General features: G+C 36.8%; 1 protein-coding gene across 2 annotated transcripts in view; it reads right to left on the bottom strand.

The window, feature by feature from the left end:
* The window catches only part of LOC138714828 (scoloptoxin SSD14-like), a 134,145-nt gene that overhangs the window by 94,623 nt on the left and 20,066 nt on the right, over positions 1–19,456 (bottom strand). For both annotated transcript variants that reach the window (XM_069847002.1, XM_069847003.1), the window contains exons 2-3: positions 18,232–18,447; positions 12,763–12,971 (exon numbers count right to left, since the gene is read on the bottom strand). In XM_069847002.1, coding sequence (XP_069703103.1) covers positions 12,763–12,971; positions 18,232–18,447 — 425 coding nt within the window. The remainder of the gene's footprint in view (positions 1–12,762; positions 12,972–18,231; positions 18,448–19,456) is intronic.

The raw sequence follows: 19,456 nt of genomic DNA, 5'->3' as shown, positions 1-19,456 counted from the left end.
CATGCATCCTGTGGTTATTAAGTGCATTAGTGGAAAATGTGGAATCTGCTATGTCTTCTAGCATCAGAATATTTTATTTCTGTTTTGTAATGGGGAACTATTAATAATCTGTAATACAGAGTGATTCACGAGGATTTACCGCCACTTACGGAGCTCATTTCCGAAGACATTCTGAGCAAAAAATGTCGTATACTCGGCTCGAAAACATGACGGCCACTCTTCTTGGAATTGGTAATCCCTCATAAACCCCCATCCTCTACTCAACCCCTAGCCGCGTGGCAGAAATACAATAGATCCCAGCATTGCCAAATATAGCAGTCATTGCCTCTTGGCTTTCACTCGTTAGTGTCTTTTCAGACATTTGTCGACGTGTTGTTTTATACCGTTGTGCACTTCAATATGTCTAATTTATTCCGGCCATGATTAATGAGTGTTGGAGCAGATGATCCGCAGTCAGGCCTCCTGATTCACCTGAAGATCCAGGACCATCACGACAAGAACAAATAACACCGTCGAAGAAAACAGAATATCTTATTTGCAGAGGAGCGTAGCTAAGAAATCGAAGTGTTAAAATTGTGTTTAATGTTAGGAATTTTATCCATAGAGTAATCGAAAGGTGCGATAGTTTGATAAGTAAAAATCTTAATCACTTAACATCGGACGCAACCGGCGGCGTGGCATTACTACAGTAAAAAATATATTGGCCATAGAAATTAAGAATTACAGTTCACCAACTAAAGAGAAAATAAACAAACTAAAATAGAATTCGGTAAGATGGACGATTTTATGCGTGATTTACTTCGTCGAACAGTATGTGAACAGTACGCGAAAGAGATATCGCCAACAGCAAATAAACTTGCGGAAATATTCTGGCCTGATTTGTACATTATGTTTAAGAATGCAGAAAAAATTTCATTCGATTCTATCCAGCACTTTCGGAATTACCAGGAAAAGGGTTTTTAAGGAATATAGTTTGCGAAGAAGAAAAAAAAGCTCATGCCGTTTTCCACTTAACAGCTATTATAGCCAATGCCGCACTTTACAATAAAAATCATAACTTCAGAACTAATAAAGAGCCACTGGCGTAGCTCAGTTGGCTGAACGTTCGCAGATCACAATGACTTCAAGAATTGGCAACTCAGCTAAGGGTTTATCCCTTGCGCGTGCCTGCAGTTAACTGGTGAAGGGGATGAGGGAAGGTCGTCATGTTTTCGTGCGAAGTATATGAACATTTGTCCTGATCTCAATATTTTCATAATTACATTAATTTGAAGTTGTTAGTAAAGTACCTTTTTTCTTTAGTTTTACGGGTAAAAAAATATTACAAATAGAGAATGAACTATTTAGAAGTGTCATTTCTTTAATTGGCTAGTGTTCTGAAGCTAAAAATGCGTTGGTAATTGCCTTGTGGTGATTTTATTTTTCAATTTGTAACTAAAAATGACATCATTCTTACGCACTTACCACAAACATTGTTACAAATCATACGACTTTACAAACTTGATTCTTTAGAGTTTAATTCTGCATCCTAATGTACAGTCTTAAAAAATTTACAAGAGTGGCGTGATTTGTAAAAATTGTGATAAATGCGTAAGAAAATGTAATTTTGTAGTTAGAAAATCGAAAAAAAAAAAAACAAAACAAAACAAATCTGTACGAAGCAACTATGGAATTCGCAACACATTTTTAGCTTCAGATACTAGCTGATTAAAGATATGATACTCCTGAATAGTTCATTATTTATCTGTAATATTCTTTTACCCTTAAAACTCAAGAATAATGGTATTTTACAAACAACTTCAAATTAGTGTAACTCTGAAAATATTGAAATTAGGACAAATGTTTATATGACATTTTTTGCTCAGAATGTCTTCGGAAATAAGCTCCGTAAGAGACGGTATATCCTCGTGAATCACTCTGTATATCTGTCGTGTCCCAGGCTGCAGATCCAGGATCGACGGACTCCCTTCAAAGACGTAGGTTGTACGTAATTCTCGAAGTTCCGGCGACGATCTCAGATGTTGGAAGATGAGTTGAGTTGAAGAAATAAATGGAAGGATTAATGTGCTAGCTCACGTTTATTAACGGTTCTAAGTATATCAGTCGAAATGATAGCCGAAGCTTAGCCACAGAATTTAAGTCAATAAACGAGAACAGATACAAAGTTACAAAATGGTAAAGATACAAAGTTACAGAATGTTAGCGTCGACTAGCGCAGATTGCGCGTCAGAAAATACACAGTTCGCAAGTGAGCGGTGGGTCCGAGCGAGTCAAAACTTATATAGGGAACAACAGTCATTCAGAGAGGACACCTGTAATGCGGGCGTCCCTCGCGCGTTGAGTTATGTGACATGGGACATGTTCCCTTCAAGACATAAGAATCGTGAACAACAATTAGGGCATACAAGTTCCGATAAGTTATGACTAGCCCAGCCCGTCTGTGAGATGTGAGGCAGCTTGAATTACCATTTAAGTTACTTTCAAAGTCTTTTCAAAGTTTCTGTACAAAAGCTGGAATACTCTTCAAAACATGTGAATGCTCCTTAGAATTGTCTCTCGTAGTCTGTCCGTTTTCCATTCGTCTTCATAAATGTCTGTCACACCAAAACGATATTTCACTTGAAATGTTCCAACTCAGAATAAACGTCAAATATATTATCCTACATCATAGGACCAGTGACATTTAATGTAAAAAAATAGGAAACAACTATTCTAAACCTTAGACACTGAGGTCACTTTCTGAGGTATTCACTACATATCTACCGTACGACTTGTCATGTGTGTCACCGACATCTTTCATTTGAGCTGTTGTCAAGTGAGAAGACTAGCATCATGAAATGTGTGGAGTATTTTTGGTTTAATGGAAGAACGATACAGGAGAAACATTTCATTTCTAATTGATTAAATGGCGATCTTACTCGTGTTAATTACGAGTATGTAAGCATATGTGGCTTACAGCTGTTTCGGTGCTACTTGACACCATCCTCAGAGCCTACTAGATCTATCTCAACTTCGCTGCCTGTTGTGTGGGTGCGTTCGTCTGATGAAGAGTTGTGTCAAATAGTGTGTGTGTTCTGAAATTGATCTGTGTGTTGAGAATTTGATTAGGGTGTGTTTTAGTGTAACTGTATATTTCATATTGTTCTAGTGTGTTGAGTTTTTGTTGAGTAAGATCGCCATTTAATCAGTTATTTATATTCAAGTGTTAAAAGTAGTGTACGAAAGATTCAACATGGATTTCATTTCTATCCGTGGCGGCTGATTGACTGAGGCAAGTGAGGCCGGGCCTCAGTCACTTGGCTTAACTGAAGTCAAAGTTTGTGTTTTTATATAATGTATTAGTTATTTGAATGAAGCATATATCGCTGTAGAAGCATTTGAAAACTTTGATGTATATAGACCTGTTTTGCAGTATAATTTGTTCCTGAGGCCAGGATTGCTCGTGCTGGGTCTGGCTTGTGATGTATATAGACCTGTTTTGCAGTAAAATTTGTTCCTGAGGCCAGAATCGTTCGTGCCGGGTCTGGCTTAATGCATTTCATGTCCTTTCGCGAGCTTTGAGTTTACGCTTAAAACGTTGCAGCTGAGGCACAATTCGGCTGGCCTGGTCAGGTTTCACTCTTCCCATCCATGGGCCGGCCTCAAGGGTAGAGTGGGGTGGGAATAGCAGTGGTGACTTGTCTTCCTAACTAGGCCATAAATAACAAAATTCCAGCTCTTTGGCAGGCAGAAACCCACTCGATTCTCTCCCCTTATGTCTCAGTTTATGACATAAGCGAGGGTGTTCTACTATTGTAATTCGTAGTATAGTGAATCTGGGCCAATGTTGTTATGTATTTTGGGAAAATATAAACAGAAACAAATGAGAGAAATAATGCTGGTGCAGTTAATTCATTGTTAGAGTGTCCTTTTTCGAGAAGAAATAATACTAAAAGAAAGGAAGTTTTAAATAAACAGAGAGACTACCGAGATACCTACGACATCGCTGATAATTTTTCTGACACATAATCTTAAAACGCGAGTTTCTATTGCATCCTGGTATGGGCAACATAAATGGTTATGTAGTAATGTGATGCAAAATAAATTTCTCTTGGCCTTGTTTGTTGCTGTCAAAGGAAAAAAATAAAAAGAAAAGAAAGAAAGGGGAATTTCAACACATAATATGGGATGCTTCATCGCACTGAAACAATCACTGAAACTCAGAGCATAACAGCTTATTTGGTGAGTAAAATTAGTATTTTTCATTGATAGTAATAAGAATAGACTAATAATAGTAATAATAACAATAATAATAATAATAACAATAATAATTAATATCATAAACAAACATTTCCTATCGGAGGCACTTAAACTAGTTGCATCTGGCCTCACCGAGGATTTTGATCACCGGCCGCTACTGATTTCTATGCTACAGTTTTATTGGTAAGCGACTGTATGTAAGCTTACAAGCTATAGCTAATAAAAAAACCATACTGACTACCGTAGTGTGATACAGTAGTGGTTTGTCGATTAATGACTGCTGCATTGAACAGAGCGGCCAGTGCCGTGTTAAGTTTTCCCCTCTCTGTTGTCACCTAACGAGCACTTCGGAAGTATTGCATTTGCTTACGACCAGGCTCAGTACTACACGGTCAATACTCCTTACACCAGAAATCCCCGTAATTTGCGTTGCTATAGGAGATTTTTGTGTACGGTCTCAACAAAACAACAGAGGGTCGCATGCCAGAATTCCAGCAACGAAAACGATAACGCTCTTGATACTTTCTCTTGGCCTGCTATATTAAGTTAATTGAATTTTTCTGTTAATAATAAATATCATCATTATGGTCATCCGCGGTAAGGGTTGGGCCCCTTAATTTCTGAGTTCTAGAACTGCTCACGCTATCTCTTCAATTGTCTTCTTTGTCTTCCCTTTATCTATACTTGGTTACAATACAAAGTCGAAATAAAAATTTGGTGTTATGTTACAAATCAATATATTTCGATAATATCACAGAAATATACGCTTTTAATATGTCTTGGACCAAGATATTTAAATTTGGATGCTCTCTATGCTGTCTGTTCATATGTGCACAAAGATTTCTCTCAAGCTGAAAATAAAACATTTAGAAGTCATTTTTGTTAATAAGTAAGTTTGTATTAAATAAATACAATTTGTTTTCAAAAGAATGAGATTTTAAAAGTTCACATATTGTCTCCATTCTTCTTCTCTGTTACTCGTATAAGGCCGCCTTGCCTCTTTTCTGTGCAATGATGAGGCCACCGCTGTGGAGTAACGGTTATCATGCCTGACCGTGAAACGAGCGGATTCGGGTTCAAATCCTGGTTGGGACAAGTTACCTGGTTGAGGTTTTTTCCGGGAGTTTCCCTCAACCATTTAAGAGGAAATGCTGGGTAACTGTCGGTGCTGGACCCTGGACTCATTTCGCTAGCATTATCAACAGTAATCTCACTAGACGTTTTGATTTATCTAGAGAAAATCAAAACTCGAGTGGGATTTAATTGACTATTACACAATTAGAAGAAAGTATATAAAGATTAGAAATAACGAAGTACTCCAATACAATAAAATATTAATTGACTTACGAAAATACAACTGTCTTCAAATGTATTATTGTACCATCTCAACATTACAAATATTACGCTAGATGCATGCTAGATGGCAGTAGTGAGCAATGCTTTCTCGTCGAGAAGTTCTCGATCTATTATACACGATGGCAATGTTACTAGTCAAGAAGGCTTTGTCGATTCAGTTTCATTTTTATTAAAATGCAACATTCCACTTCAATTATCCGAATCCCAGTAATCAACGTCACTTGACAGATGATTTTAAATAAATCTTAATATTAAACAATCTCTGATACGTGACTATCCATAATATCATATAGCAGAAGCTATAACATAACCTAACTAATATACACAAGTGTTAGAAAAGTTTTAATTAACGACGATGACATAAAAAATAATTTTAAAAGGAATAATTATTGAATGTACAATTTTCAAATTTGAATGTGGTTGGTGGTTCAATTGATGTCATATTGGACGTGTGCGTAATAGAAGTGGGACTCGTTGATTTAGGCCTACATGGTGTATTCAACTTATTCAGAATTTCCGAATGAATAATTTTAAAAGGAATAATTATTGAATGTACAATTTTCAAATTTGAATGTGGTTGTGGTTCAATTGATGTCATATTGGACGTGTGCGTAATAGAAGTGGGACTCGTTGATTTAGGCCTACATGGTGTATTCAACTTATTCAGAATTTCCGAATGAATAATTTTAAAAGGAATAATTATTGAATGTACAATTTTCAAATTTGAATGTGGTTGGTGGTTCAATTGATGTCATATTGGACGTGTGCGTAATAGAAGTGGGACTCGTTGATTTAGGCCTACATGGTGTATTCAACTTATTCAGAATTTCCGAATGAATAATTTTAAAAGGAATAATTATTGAATGTACAATTTTCAAATTTGAATGTGGTTGGTGGTTCAATTGATGTCATATTGGACGTGTGCGTAATAGAAGTGGGACTCGTTGATTTAGGCCTACATGGTGTATTCAACTTATTCAGAATTTCCGAATGAATAATTTTAAAAGGAATAATTATTGAATGTACAATTTTCAAATTTGAATGTGGTTGGTGGTTCAATTGATGTCATATTGGACGTGTGCGTAATAGAAGTGGAACTCGTTGATTTAGGCCTACATGGTGTATTCAACTTATTCAGAATTTCCGAATGAATAATTTTAAAAGGAATAATTATTGAATGTACAATTTTCAAATTTGAATATGGTTGGTGGTTCAATTGATGTTATATTGGACGTGTGCGTAATATAAGTGGAACTCGTTGATTAAGGCCTACATGGTGTATTCAACTTATTCAGGATTTCCGAATGGTGCTCTTCATTCATTTGTAAATCGGATTTCAGAAGATGCATAGATATGGTAAGTGATTTTTATTAACTCTTGTTCTTGAATGCCAATGCGAGTCATATTTGAAAAATATATATATATATTTTTTTTTTGACGTCCAGACCAGCGCAGTTTCAAATGTTGGCAAACAAAGAAACAAATGCTAGGGACGCGATAAAATTAAACAAATGCTAGGGACGCGATAAAATTAAACAAATGCTAGGTACGCGATAAAATTAAACAAATGCTAGGGACGCGATAAAATTGTGCGATAAGCAGCCATGATTGGTTGAAATACGTCTTTTCGTACCGTTTTATTGGTCAAAAGTAGTATGACGTAGTAAGAGTGTAATAGTCACCTTCATATCATTCAGACGCTAGATGAACATAGCAGTTGATAAAGCGCCGTAAAATAACCAATTAAAAATCTGTATAATAATAAAAATATCTTGAGGAATAAGTTATATTTAATTTTTTTACGTGTATTATCTATATTCGACTTAAATTAAAGGATGAATGTGCTATATTTCCTACAGGAACTGAGGTGTCTTGAAACTGATTTTGCCGTTTGTTTTGTGACAATAGTTTACACAATTTTAGTGTTGAGGAGTACCCCTTTTCTACTTGAAATTTCAAAGTTGTATCCAATATTGCGGCTTTCAACGTGTAGTTTGAATGACTGTAATTATGTAATTGATTGATTCATTTGCGTTAAAATAAATGGAAACATCTTAATTTTATCTAACATTTCTGTTTTTATGTCGGCTTCTGTTTTCACGTGATTCGTATTTGATTCAAACAACATTAATATGTATTTCACTATGTTTATTTTTATTTTATGAGGTAAATTTTATGTAACTACCCCCTTTGATCTCATTATATACCTAAATTGTATCAGTATGTAATTATTAGGGATCGGAATTTGGAGTAGTAAAAGCTAGTATTGTCATCTACACAGTCATTTGTTTACAACCCTTTATACCAAGTCCTCCCCTCCATGACATACTCGCAGGTCTCTGCACGTCAACAACAGGTGAACGGGACAGTTGTCGCATAAGAACGTCAACATGGAGGTTTACAGTTCAGAGTAGTGAAGTGCAGGTACAATGCCGAAAGTGAAACCAACAAACAATACAAAATTGAAAGACTATATTTGTAAAAGCTCCAGATCTAGTATCAAAATTCAGGAAACAATTCCTTAAATTGTCGCTCCCCCACGTCCAGTTCTTAAGAGCTGGGGGTCATGGTTAGAAGCTTGCAATTATTACGCACATCACCTCAAATCTGTGAAGAAAGCGGTCCAGTCTTTCAATCTCGATGACGCCACTGCGATTCAAATACGCCAGAAACTGTTAAATGATAGAAAAATCGAGAAAGAAGTCATGGATATTAAGACAAATTTTGGATATTTACCGGATGCCATTATTCAATTAGAAAAGTCAGGAGTGGAACTAGTTGAGCAAATAAATATGATGAGGACTATTGTAAATAAACTGAGTGCAGTAGAAGGTGAAATAGGAAAACGCGTTGGTGAAAAAATGAACAGAGGTTTGATTAAAAATTATGGGTACGGTATTCTTAGTCAGATTTCAGATGTACTAACAAGGATGTGTCCCAATGACATCATTCAACATGTGAATTTAATTGACGTATCTTGTTTCAAGTACTTTCCAATTGTCTCTCCTAGATGTAGAGCGGAGTTTTTCCATGTTATAAAATTTCCTTCCTTGCAACAGAGCAAAGTTGTATTTTAAAAATTTGAAAATAATATTTACAATTTATTATAATAAGGCATTACAGGTATAATTGTTTCATCAACAAAATATAGCATTAATTGAAAATGCCATTTCGTTTGGTTCTACATTTTGTTCAACATTTAATGATACTGTATTAGGCTATATTGTAAATATTGCAATATATATTGCATATATTGTAAATATTGTATACGTTGTATACATATTATCATATTTCCTGACAGAAAAACACACATATTCAGAGGCGAGTTCCATACAGAAGACAACTGTCGATCAGCCATCAATATGTCCACTGACACGCGAAGATGCAGAGGTTGATATTTAACTATGTATATTTGTAATGTTGTTTATTGGTGTCTTGTGCGTTGCCAAGAAAAGCACATATAGTTAAAAAAGGAATGCAGATTATGTATGTAGGTCACTATATGTCATTAAACTATTTCCATTTGTTTATTCTGAAATACGTTTATAGCACGTTGCGTGTAAGTTTGTATGAAGTGTACTGTACTAGTCCATGCTCTGTAACGCAGCTCGCTTGACAGTCAGTGAGCTACGAATATCTATACTACGTTTTACCATTCTTTATAATACTCCAAATCCCTTTCCCTGGTAATTATTTAATTCCGATCCAGTTTTATGTTCAACTGTGTAAGCAAGTTTTAATCCTGGTTGAGTGTAATAGAAGGCCTTACGGCCTTAACTCTGCCACGTTAAATAAAGCCATTATTATTATTATTATTATTATTATTATTATTATTATTATTATTATACAGTAGCTAAGGCGCTTGCCTGCGACCCGGAGTTGCGTTCGGGGCGGGTTCGATTCCCGTTTGGGCTGATTATCTGGTTGCATTTTTTCCGAAGTTTTCCCCAACCATAAGGCAAATGTCAGGTAATCTATGGCGAATCCTCGGCCTCATCTCGCCAAATATCATCTCGCTATCACTAATCTCATCGACGCTAAATAACCTCGTAGTTGATACAGCGTTGTTAAATAGCCAAGTAAAAAAAAAAGAAACATACAGTACGAGATATATAATAACTAGGGCTAGGATGTTGATTAAATTGCATCTTTTTTCTAGTAAGCCAGAAACATTGCTGCTTTAGTATTTGTATGTTATGTGATAAACTAAATGTTTTAAGACATATTTCTTAGGACATTTTTTTTGCATTTCTTGCCTGTTTCAACTCGTAAGAGCATTTTTTGTTTTATTCGGTCATTTTTTAGGCATTTTCATTCAATTTTTGCCATAAAACCCCGTTATTAATGTAAAATAATGTTTATTTCCTTTGATATTTTCTCTACATATTTTGTCCATTAATACCCATTATTTTGTATAATATTTTAATCGTTTTTGTATACAAATATTGCCATTTTAACGTAGTACACCCCATGTAATGGATCAGTCCAACCACTCCTTCAATATAGACTCCTCTATACCTGCTAGTTCCGGATAAGAGTGGCCTTTTGGTGGACTACATGGAAACTACATCAGGTAAAATAATTAATTGAAGTGTACTACTTAGAAAAAATATGTAAAATTAAATAAACTGAAATGTTGGTACTAAAATTTAATTTAATTACTAGTCTAAATATTAAGTAGTGCAAAACTTCTTTTCCTACTAAGCCAATTATGTACGATCAATTTTTAGCGCATTTTTAAGATAATTTTTGAAAGACTTTAGTTCATAAATGCATTGTTTTTAGGACATTTTTTCATGATTTATAGGTCATAAAAATCCTAACCTTAATAATAAAGGTGGATCCAGTGATGTACCCAAAGTGCATGATACCTTTCTCGCTTCTCCCTTTGGTTCACCTAAACCTTTAAAGCGGTACAGTAGAACCAACCGTGGAAACGTTGTGAGATCCGAATCTATATTAATAATCAGTAATGGAGTAAGTCCAGCTCCGGCGTAGCTCAGCCGGCTGAGGTGCTAGCCTCTGATTCGGAGTTGCGCTCGCCCGTGAGTTCGATTCCCGCTTGGGCTGATTACCTGGTTGGGTTTTTCCCAACCGTAAGGCAAATATCAGGTAATCCATAGCGAATCCTCGGCCTCATCTCGCCAAATACCATCTCGCTATCACCAATTCCATGGACGCTAAATAATCTAGTAGTTGATACAGCGTCGTTAGAGTCTAAACTGCATCCCTGGCGATTAATCGACTATTCCTGTTCAGAGTTTCAATTCCGTTCGTTTTTACAATGAAACTTCAAGGAAAATTATATCCTTGGTAACATTATAAAGAGGAGAATTGCTGCGAAACATATAAAGTTTATAATGAGAAAATTTGTGTCATACTCGTGACACCAAGTTTTTACTTTATTATTATTACTTAGATACCTATCAAGTAACTTCCTATTCGGAGTGTAAATCGACCACTTTAATTGCGCTTAGCAGACAAGCTGCAAGGATATCATAGACCTCTAGAGATTTCAACTAGAATTATAACTTGCGAGGCTGTCTTACTAAGTCCTTACTATAAACCAGAGGTCTGCATCGGACATATTCGCTCGAGCGCCAAGTAGTTCATAGCATAATCCGATAGGTAGCGCAAATGCATGATGGGTAAAATTGTCACGAGCGATAAATCCTCGAACGGTATAAGCCGAGCGTTAGACATTTATTCTTGTCAGTGATGAACTGTGTAGTATCATCATAGATGTTTATCATTTCAAAACTTTGCAGTGTTTAACTAACCTCTCCATAGTAAAACTACAAAACTTGCTTTACAATGTAATATAAATGTTGTAGGTAAATTATTTCCCCCCCCCCCCACAGGAGTGATTTTGTTTTTGCCACATCTGATAGATGTTATTGGATGTAAATCTAATTATTATAAACGGAGAACACAATCACGATAATGCAAGAACTGTATCAAGTTTTCTAGTAATAATAATAATAATAATAATAATAATAATAATAATAATAATAATAATAATAATAATAATTAGTGTATCAATCTTTGCATCTGTAACAATTGTGCAGCATGATTATTCGTTTTAGTATATTTTCTGTGACGTTATCTCTGTACTAATATTGTTATTAATCTACTACTATATCAATAATATTTTGTGAAACGTTTCTACATTGTTGCAGTATATAGGCAGAACACTATGTATGGACCTATCATATTATATAGGGTAAAGTAGGGTCTGTTGGACAGTCGGGCATGTTGGACACTTTGTACTTTAACGTGTTACCTCGCCACTTGTGGACACCACATTCAGCTAGAAGTCAATGACGGAAGTAGCCCCACTCGTGGTTACCTCCGTCATTGACCTCTAGCAGAATGTGGTGCCCACAAGTGGCGAAGTAACACGTTAAACTACAAAGTGTCCAACATGCCTTACTGTCCAAGAGACCCTAATTTACCCTATGTGGTAAATCTAATATTGAATAATTATTAATTAGCAATAATAACTGTATATCGAAGTTTTTCATACTATTTTATTTACAACTTCATGTTCCTCTTTTGGTACGTTCCATTGACTGTTCCATTAAACATTTGTCATAAACGCAGAAAATAAAGCCTTATTTTTACCGTGTGAGCAAAACATATGTATATCTTATCTGTTGCCTTCCATACAAGATAAGACGTGTGGGTGAGATGACATTGTACTGTGCTTCTATTTATTACGAGCGTATCACGACCGATCGTATCTCACTCGAGGGTGCTACACTCGACCGAGTTCAAGCGAGCGATTTAACTCCAATGCAGCACTCTGCTGTAGACACATGCTGAAGACCATCTACTGACATCAGAGGCAATCAAATGAAGGCGACTTATAACTGTAGGGTAAAGATTGGCAACACTGTGATACTAATAATATTGTGATACTTTTTTTTTTTGAGAATTTTTTACAGTTTTACTGAGCGAGAGGAAGATAGGTTTTTTGCGTCAACGTATTAAGGGAATGTTCGTGGACAAGTTGCTGCACAAAACCGGTTCTTCTCTCGCTCAGTAAAATTGTAAAAAAATTCTCAAAAAGTACTATCATAATATTATTATCACAATAGTATCAACCTTTACCCTATATTGTAACTAATTTCGGATAAGTTCATGCAAGCGAAGTCGTGGTCCCACCTCGTCCTTGGCGTTTAAGCATGTCTTTGGTCGCCTTCGAGGGTGCAGTCTCTCGAGCATCCACGGCGATGGCGGTTCGATTCTTCCTCAGGTACACAAGCATGTACAGTCCACCCCCCAAGCCGCTGCGGTGTGGGTCCACCACACCCTGACACAACAGCGTCGCTATCGCTGCATCAACGGCCGAGCCGCCTCTCTCCAGCATCGATCTGGGGACAGCAGAGAAATAAAATGATAATATAGTCCGGGTCTTTTTTCTCTCAGGGATGAAACCTAACCATTTTCCTCCTATTACTACATATGCCGCGGTGAAACTGTAAGATAATAAAGAGGTTTTCAAAAGTAAGAGGTAGCTTTAATTGATCGTATTTTCTAGATAATCATAAAAATGATGGCATTGGTATATTACACAATAGTAGAATATTTGCTGCAGTATGTGCGATGGAGAAGATTTTTTGCTTCCAACAGTAATTGCAACATCGAGTCGAAAATCCTTCAATGCTACATCTCTTCCTGCTTGGACCGAGTAAACGACGCTATAGACAAACTGAACGAAGACATTGACTCGATTGTGACGTGGACAAGAAATTTCATCTTAATATCAATCCTGGAAAGACACAAGCAATCATATTAGGACACAAACGGCAAACCGACGCTGTAAAGCACCTCGACATTTCCCCCGTTAAAGTAAGTACAGTGCATATCCCTTTCAGTTCTTCGGTAAAAAATCTTGGCATTCACATGGATAATAATCTCAACTGGGACATACAAATCACAGAAACCTGCAGAAAAGTATATTCTATTATCCATGTGCTAAAAAGGATAAATGTTCATCTTCCCGCTTGCTTAAAAAAAGTCCCTTGTGCAGACGCTTGTATTTCCCTATTTTGACTATGCTGACCTTTCCAGCGACAACAAAACGAAACTTCAACGTGCTCATAATTTGTACTTACGTTTTGTAAGCAATGTCGTAAATATGATCATATCACCCCATTCCTGGAAGCAATAGGTTGGCTTAAACTAGATAAGAAAATAAATTTACATTCACTTCTCTTTCTCTTCGAAATCTTGAACTCTTCTATTCCTTCGTACCTGTCGTCTCGCTTCATTTACCTTTCTTCCCACCACAATCTGAACACACGCTCTCGCCATGAAACAATACTAACAATACCAAACCCATCGCACCTCCTCATACTCATCCTCTTTCACAATAGCCCTGCCAAGACTCTGCAATTCGCTACCTGCTAGCATCAGAGACTGTCGAAATAAAATTGAATTCAAACGCAAACTTACTAGGCACTTGGTCAGTAATTAAGACTCGTTCAGACATGGTTTCTTGTAAATAGTTCTCTTAATCTATCACAAAATATTTCAATATCCGGTAATTTCATCACTATAGAATTTTGTTATTCTAAGTTTAATTTGTTCTTAACTTCTATGATAAATTGTCTAGCTTTCATTAATCAGGTAATCTTGTCGTACTTTAATTTTTATTGTAATTGTAATTGTAAATTTAATATTAATTGTAATTTTATTGTTCATATTATAGTTTTAATCCACTGGTAGAGGGGCAGAGAAGGCCTGACGGCCTTATCTCTACCGGGTTAAATAAATAAATAAATACATAAATAAATACTAAATAAATACTAAATACTAAAATCTCACTTTACATTCTACTTTTGTAAAGCTTTTCTTGCTGCCGAAATCCCTATGTGACAAGTGCAAGGTTGTGGGTATAGTGCAAGGTTTTTGTAATTGCCTTTTATTGCGTATTTTAGCTATTTATAATGTATTTTTGTCTACCTATTTTAGCTATTTATGATGCCTATTTGCCTGCCTATTTTAATGTTTCATAATGCCTAAACTTCCGGTGTCTGGTAACAATAATATTAGTTCAAGAGCTGCAATAAATGTCTTCGAGAGCCGCATGCGGCCCACGGGCCGCGTAGTGAACACCACTGTTTCTGTCAATAGCAGGTGTCACGGGCACCAAGGTGTGTGTAAATAGTTATTACAAGTTTTAGACCTTGTGTACACGATAATAAATTGAATGTAGTATAAGCAATGAAATTGTAAAGATACCAGCAAGCAGGTGTAGACCTTTCCCCCTCCCCCGGAAATGACCACATGTTAATTGTTGCGACCCTTCAATCAAGCTCTAGCCAGCTCTATGTGACTAGCTTTTAATTAGCTGGGGAAACATTTAGAGGGCATCCCAAGCCGTTCTATCACCTGACCCCTTTATCCCTAACTTGCTGACATCTACAGGATGTTTCCGAGGTGGTGTTACAAACTTTCAGGGATGACGGCGAAGGGCACATGTATCAATTTGAGATAAGGAACCATGGTCCGGAAATGACTGAGTCGAAAGTTACAAGCAAAAATAGTTGTGTGGAAATGGAATTGCAATTTGGCACCACGTGCCCTCCTTCCCTTAACCTTTGGAACATCGTGGAAAGATGGTATGGGCCGGATGTCTCCTACATGGGTACTTGCCCCGATACAATCTGTGAGCTTGTCTACTGTTCCCATTGGCTCATCCGTATTCGAAAATCAGGTCTGCATATCCCGCTCTCGTGTACTCCTCCATTTCACTAGGACTGATCGACTGGACACTGCAACTTGTACACATACACTGCTGTCTACAGACGTGCATATCAGGACCGACCATGTCCGTTACACATTACACTATCTGCATTGCTTTAGTGTAGTTTCCTGTCGCCATCCCTCAGACAGCGCACTGAATGGAATACTGTAAGTAGACAACGTAAACAAAGTCAGATGAATATAGATGTACAGATGTACAGATAAATACACATAAATAAGGTGTACAGAGGAATAAAATTATTTCATTTCCACACAACTATTTTTGTGCGAGATCGTGCGTATTTGCTTGGTTTCCGCACAAAACCAATCAGCTGAAAGTCTAAAATTCCACATTCAATATTCCCAACCTAACACACATAACAATTTCCCTCTTCTTACCGCTTAAGTGACATATTGATTTTACTGCTTTAGGCTTTTAACATATTATTTTTAGAGACGTTCAATATAGTAATAATTATAAATTGGAAACTTACCACTGCAATTTCACCTACATTGCACTGTTAATTATTGTTTTTAAATATTTGCAAAAATTAAGTAAACTCTACAACTCCACTAAAGTTACTGCATTCGTAATGCAAGTAACATTAAGGAAGCCGTGAAAAAATCAACAAGATTCCAGACTCATCATAGACTGGGGGGAAAAAAAGACAGACGTATATCACGGCCTGCTGGAGTAAAGTAAACACAGAAAACATTTTAAAGCAACAATGTTGAAGATAGATATTTTTGTTTTGCAAATTTGCCGTCATTGAACAGAAACCAAGATGGAGATTTCATTCAGTGGCGGTTCCTCGGGGGAGGGAAGGAAGGAACGTCCTCCTCACATTTTTCTTCTTTTGAAAGTAAATACCAAATGAAATATATGCCTTGAAATTCGAGGAAGATTCGATAATTTTTAAATTCACAGCTATAAGAAAACCTCAGTTGATCGAGTTTTAAACGACGCGCACTCATGTGCTGCTAGAAAACTGTGAGAAAGATGCGAGATTGTTTGTGTGGAGGAAAGTCAATCCTTTCCTCCTTTACTGCAGTTAACACATATAGACAACAGAGTACTAGCGGCGCGAGACAGAAGCAGTGTTTTAAAGCAAGTAAATGAACTGAGAGGGAGGAGATCCTCCTCTGAATCAGCTCATGGGCGGGAAATATAGAACCCGACTGGTCGTGCAGCAAGCTTGCTACAGCTGCCATCTAACGATGCTGCATTCAACTAAACTATAACACATCTAGGAGGAGACAATAAAAAGAGTTTTAACGCAAAGCTATGAAAGACATCATATAAACTTTTTTTTTAAATTATAAAACAAAATATATTATTCATTGCACTTTATATAAGCTACTATTCATGGTTTTAAACTTTCGAGGATATCTGAAAGTTGAAGTTAGATTTATATAAAACAAAGAGGAAGTAGTTAGTTCTACGTTAGTATCGCAGATATTTTTGGCCCCTGAAATTCACTTCCATTCATTGTCTACTAGACAGGACAACAGCCAAGTTGTCAGTTTTGTACAAATCTATTTGAAATTGAAAGTACTCCAAACTACATTATTTTTAACATAAAAAAATTAATCGGTCACCTGCAGCTTCAACAATAATGATAGTATGACTTTACAAGAACTGACATTCTTCAAAAGCATGTGCTAGCCTACTGAACTTGTAAAATGTACATGTAGCAACACAGACCACGTGAGTGGGTGCAGTGTTCTCGCTTTTCTAACAGAATATTTCCCATTCCCACTTCCGTAAAACTGTTCTGGTTATGTGTTAGTAGCTAGTCTCTTCCATCACTTGTGATGCTGTAGTGTGCGCGAAAAATGCTGCGAGTTTGTGAATTTCCTTGTAATTGTTAATTTGTGCAATTATCCAACAATGAATGAAAGTGAAAACATATTTTGGACAATTTACGAAACTCAGTTTACAAGAACAGATTATTGCTATACAAAAGAGAAGGCCAACCCTAACACTATCTGGTCTTACAGGTAGGCTAATTTGTAGCATTTTCTCTCAAGAATGTGTCATCTTGCGCTGTTAACTTCTTTCCTCCTCTTAAGAAATATGCAGGAGCCGCCACTGATTTCATTGCAACCAATTAGAAATTCCTCTTTCAGGTATGTAATAAACGATCTTCGCACAAAATAATGTACGATACACGAGCGGTATGTTTTCTTTCAATTCTCGGAAATTAAAAAAGCTCAACTACGTTTCTCTTTTTCAAACTTTTCCTCGAACATGAAAACTTCAACATACCGCTCTTGTAACGCATATCACTATTGCTTGTAACTTTCGACTCGGTCATTTCCGGACCACGGTTCCGTATCTCTTATTTATACGTGTGCCCTTCGCCATTATCCCTGAAAGTTTGTAACACCACCTCGGAAACATCCTGCATAAATATTCTTGTAACGCCCAAAGCATTGCTTATTTGGTTCTCAAAGTTGAATAAAGCTGTTGTCTGAGTCAATCTGAGAGACTTAGCTTTCTGCCGATCTCCACACACTTTCCGAAGAGACGTTGGGTTGGTTCTTACGGAGAACATCATAGGCTAGCTGCAGGACGCGCGTACGATACCCTAGTCATACAGTGTAACATATGTCTAATTTCAGTGCCCAGAGAAAAAGTCGAGTCTTCATCCTTTCTTATATAGAATTCGAAAGTAATATTTTCAGCTTGAATAGTGAAAGTCTGACACCCCGACTTCCCCCTCCCATATGTACCGAAATATAAGGCGTATGACGTCAAGAAATATAACCATTTATAACTAATATTACTTTGTGTTGCTTTTCTATCAGCCGAGCAGTGTATAAAGTTAGCTTTCTATTCTCTAGCTCTAGCCGATGTCTTACCGGCCGATCGCACATTACCTGCCGATCTGAGGGCATACGGTAGAGTCCGCAGCAACAGCCGCCGACTTGTAGAATCCCTCCTTGGAGTCGGAAGGCTCCGGCTCAATCTGCGAGGCCGCCATGTTTGCGAGGATGAGGGGAATCCCCCATGTAAATGTGCAGATTATAATGAAGAGCATGGACGTGATGACAATTGCCACTAGCCGCCGCTGCCTCTTAGCGATCGCTCGACGGCTGCAATAAGGTAGGAAGTGAACATTTAAATGGTTGTTAGCACTTATAATAATTATTTAGGTGTGACAGGACGGGAAAGTTGATTGACAATGATCCATATACAAGACTGGATTAAAAAAAAAAAAAAAAAAGTATATTCTTCAGAAACGAAGCAGGATTTGCACGATATTTTCTTGAACAGGTATCACTCTTCACCGATACTCAAATTTTATTGTCTTCGTTATCAATAGGTTTTTTTTTTTTTTTTTTTTATCCAACCTTTGTATGTGCACTATACAGTATGTGAACGGTTGACAGATTTGGAGATGGGAAATATGTACAGTCGTATGGAGATCGCGATTGTCACGAAATGTCAGATATACAGAAATATAATTTTATTTTTATTTCAATTTTTATTGTACCTGAGTTTTTGAATGTACTTCACACACAACCCTTCTATTAATGAAATTCAACCGTCCTCCACACAGAATCAAGGTTGCATATGCAGTCAAAGTCGCCTTACCCTCATAGTAAACAGTACTGAGTTAGTGACTATAGTACATTCCAGAAATATGGTCGCGTTTTGCAGTGAAGAAAGAGCATTCATTACTGAATCATATTTTCGCAAAGATACTGTGCGTCCGTTTGCTTACGTCGCATCTCGCTTTTCCCCCACCTGCTTCTGCTCGTCCCTTTGTAAAGGCTAGTGGCTGGGCTGCCTTAGCTCTTTTCTGAAAACATTTTCTGTTAGGAATTGGACGTCTACGTAATATTATACAACTGTTTAAAATAACTGAAATAAGTAATGAACTGTCACGTGATTTTCTCCTTCTACGATCCTGCGACATTACCATTTGGACGGACAGTAGATAGCATGTCTGACTAATTTTATCTTTTCGGATCGGGCAGAAGTGAAGATTGAATTTACAGTACCGGTACGTATGGTACTCTTTTATAGAGTAGGTACAGAATTATTTCAACATGAGTTACTGATACGAAGGACGTAATTGGAATTAGGTACAATAGTCTA

The sequence above is a fragment of the Periplaneta americana genome, chromosome 15, assembly GCF_040183065.1.
Source record: "Periplaneta americana isolate PAMFEO1 chromosome 15, P.americana_PAMFEO1_priV1, whole genome shotgun sequence".
Lineage (NCBI taxonomy): Eukaryota > Metazoa > Arthropoda > Insecta > Blattodea > Blattidae > Periplaneta > Periplaneta americana.
Note: the sequence above shows the minus strand (reverse complement) of the source record. Positions and strands in the feature narration are given on the sequence as shown.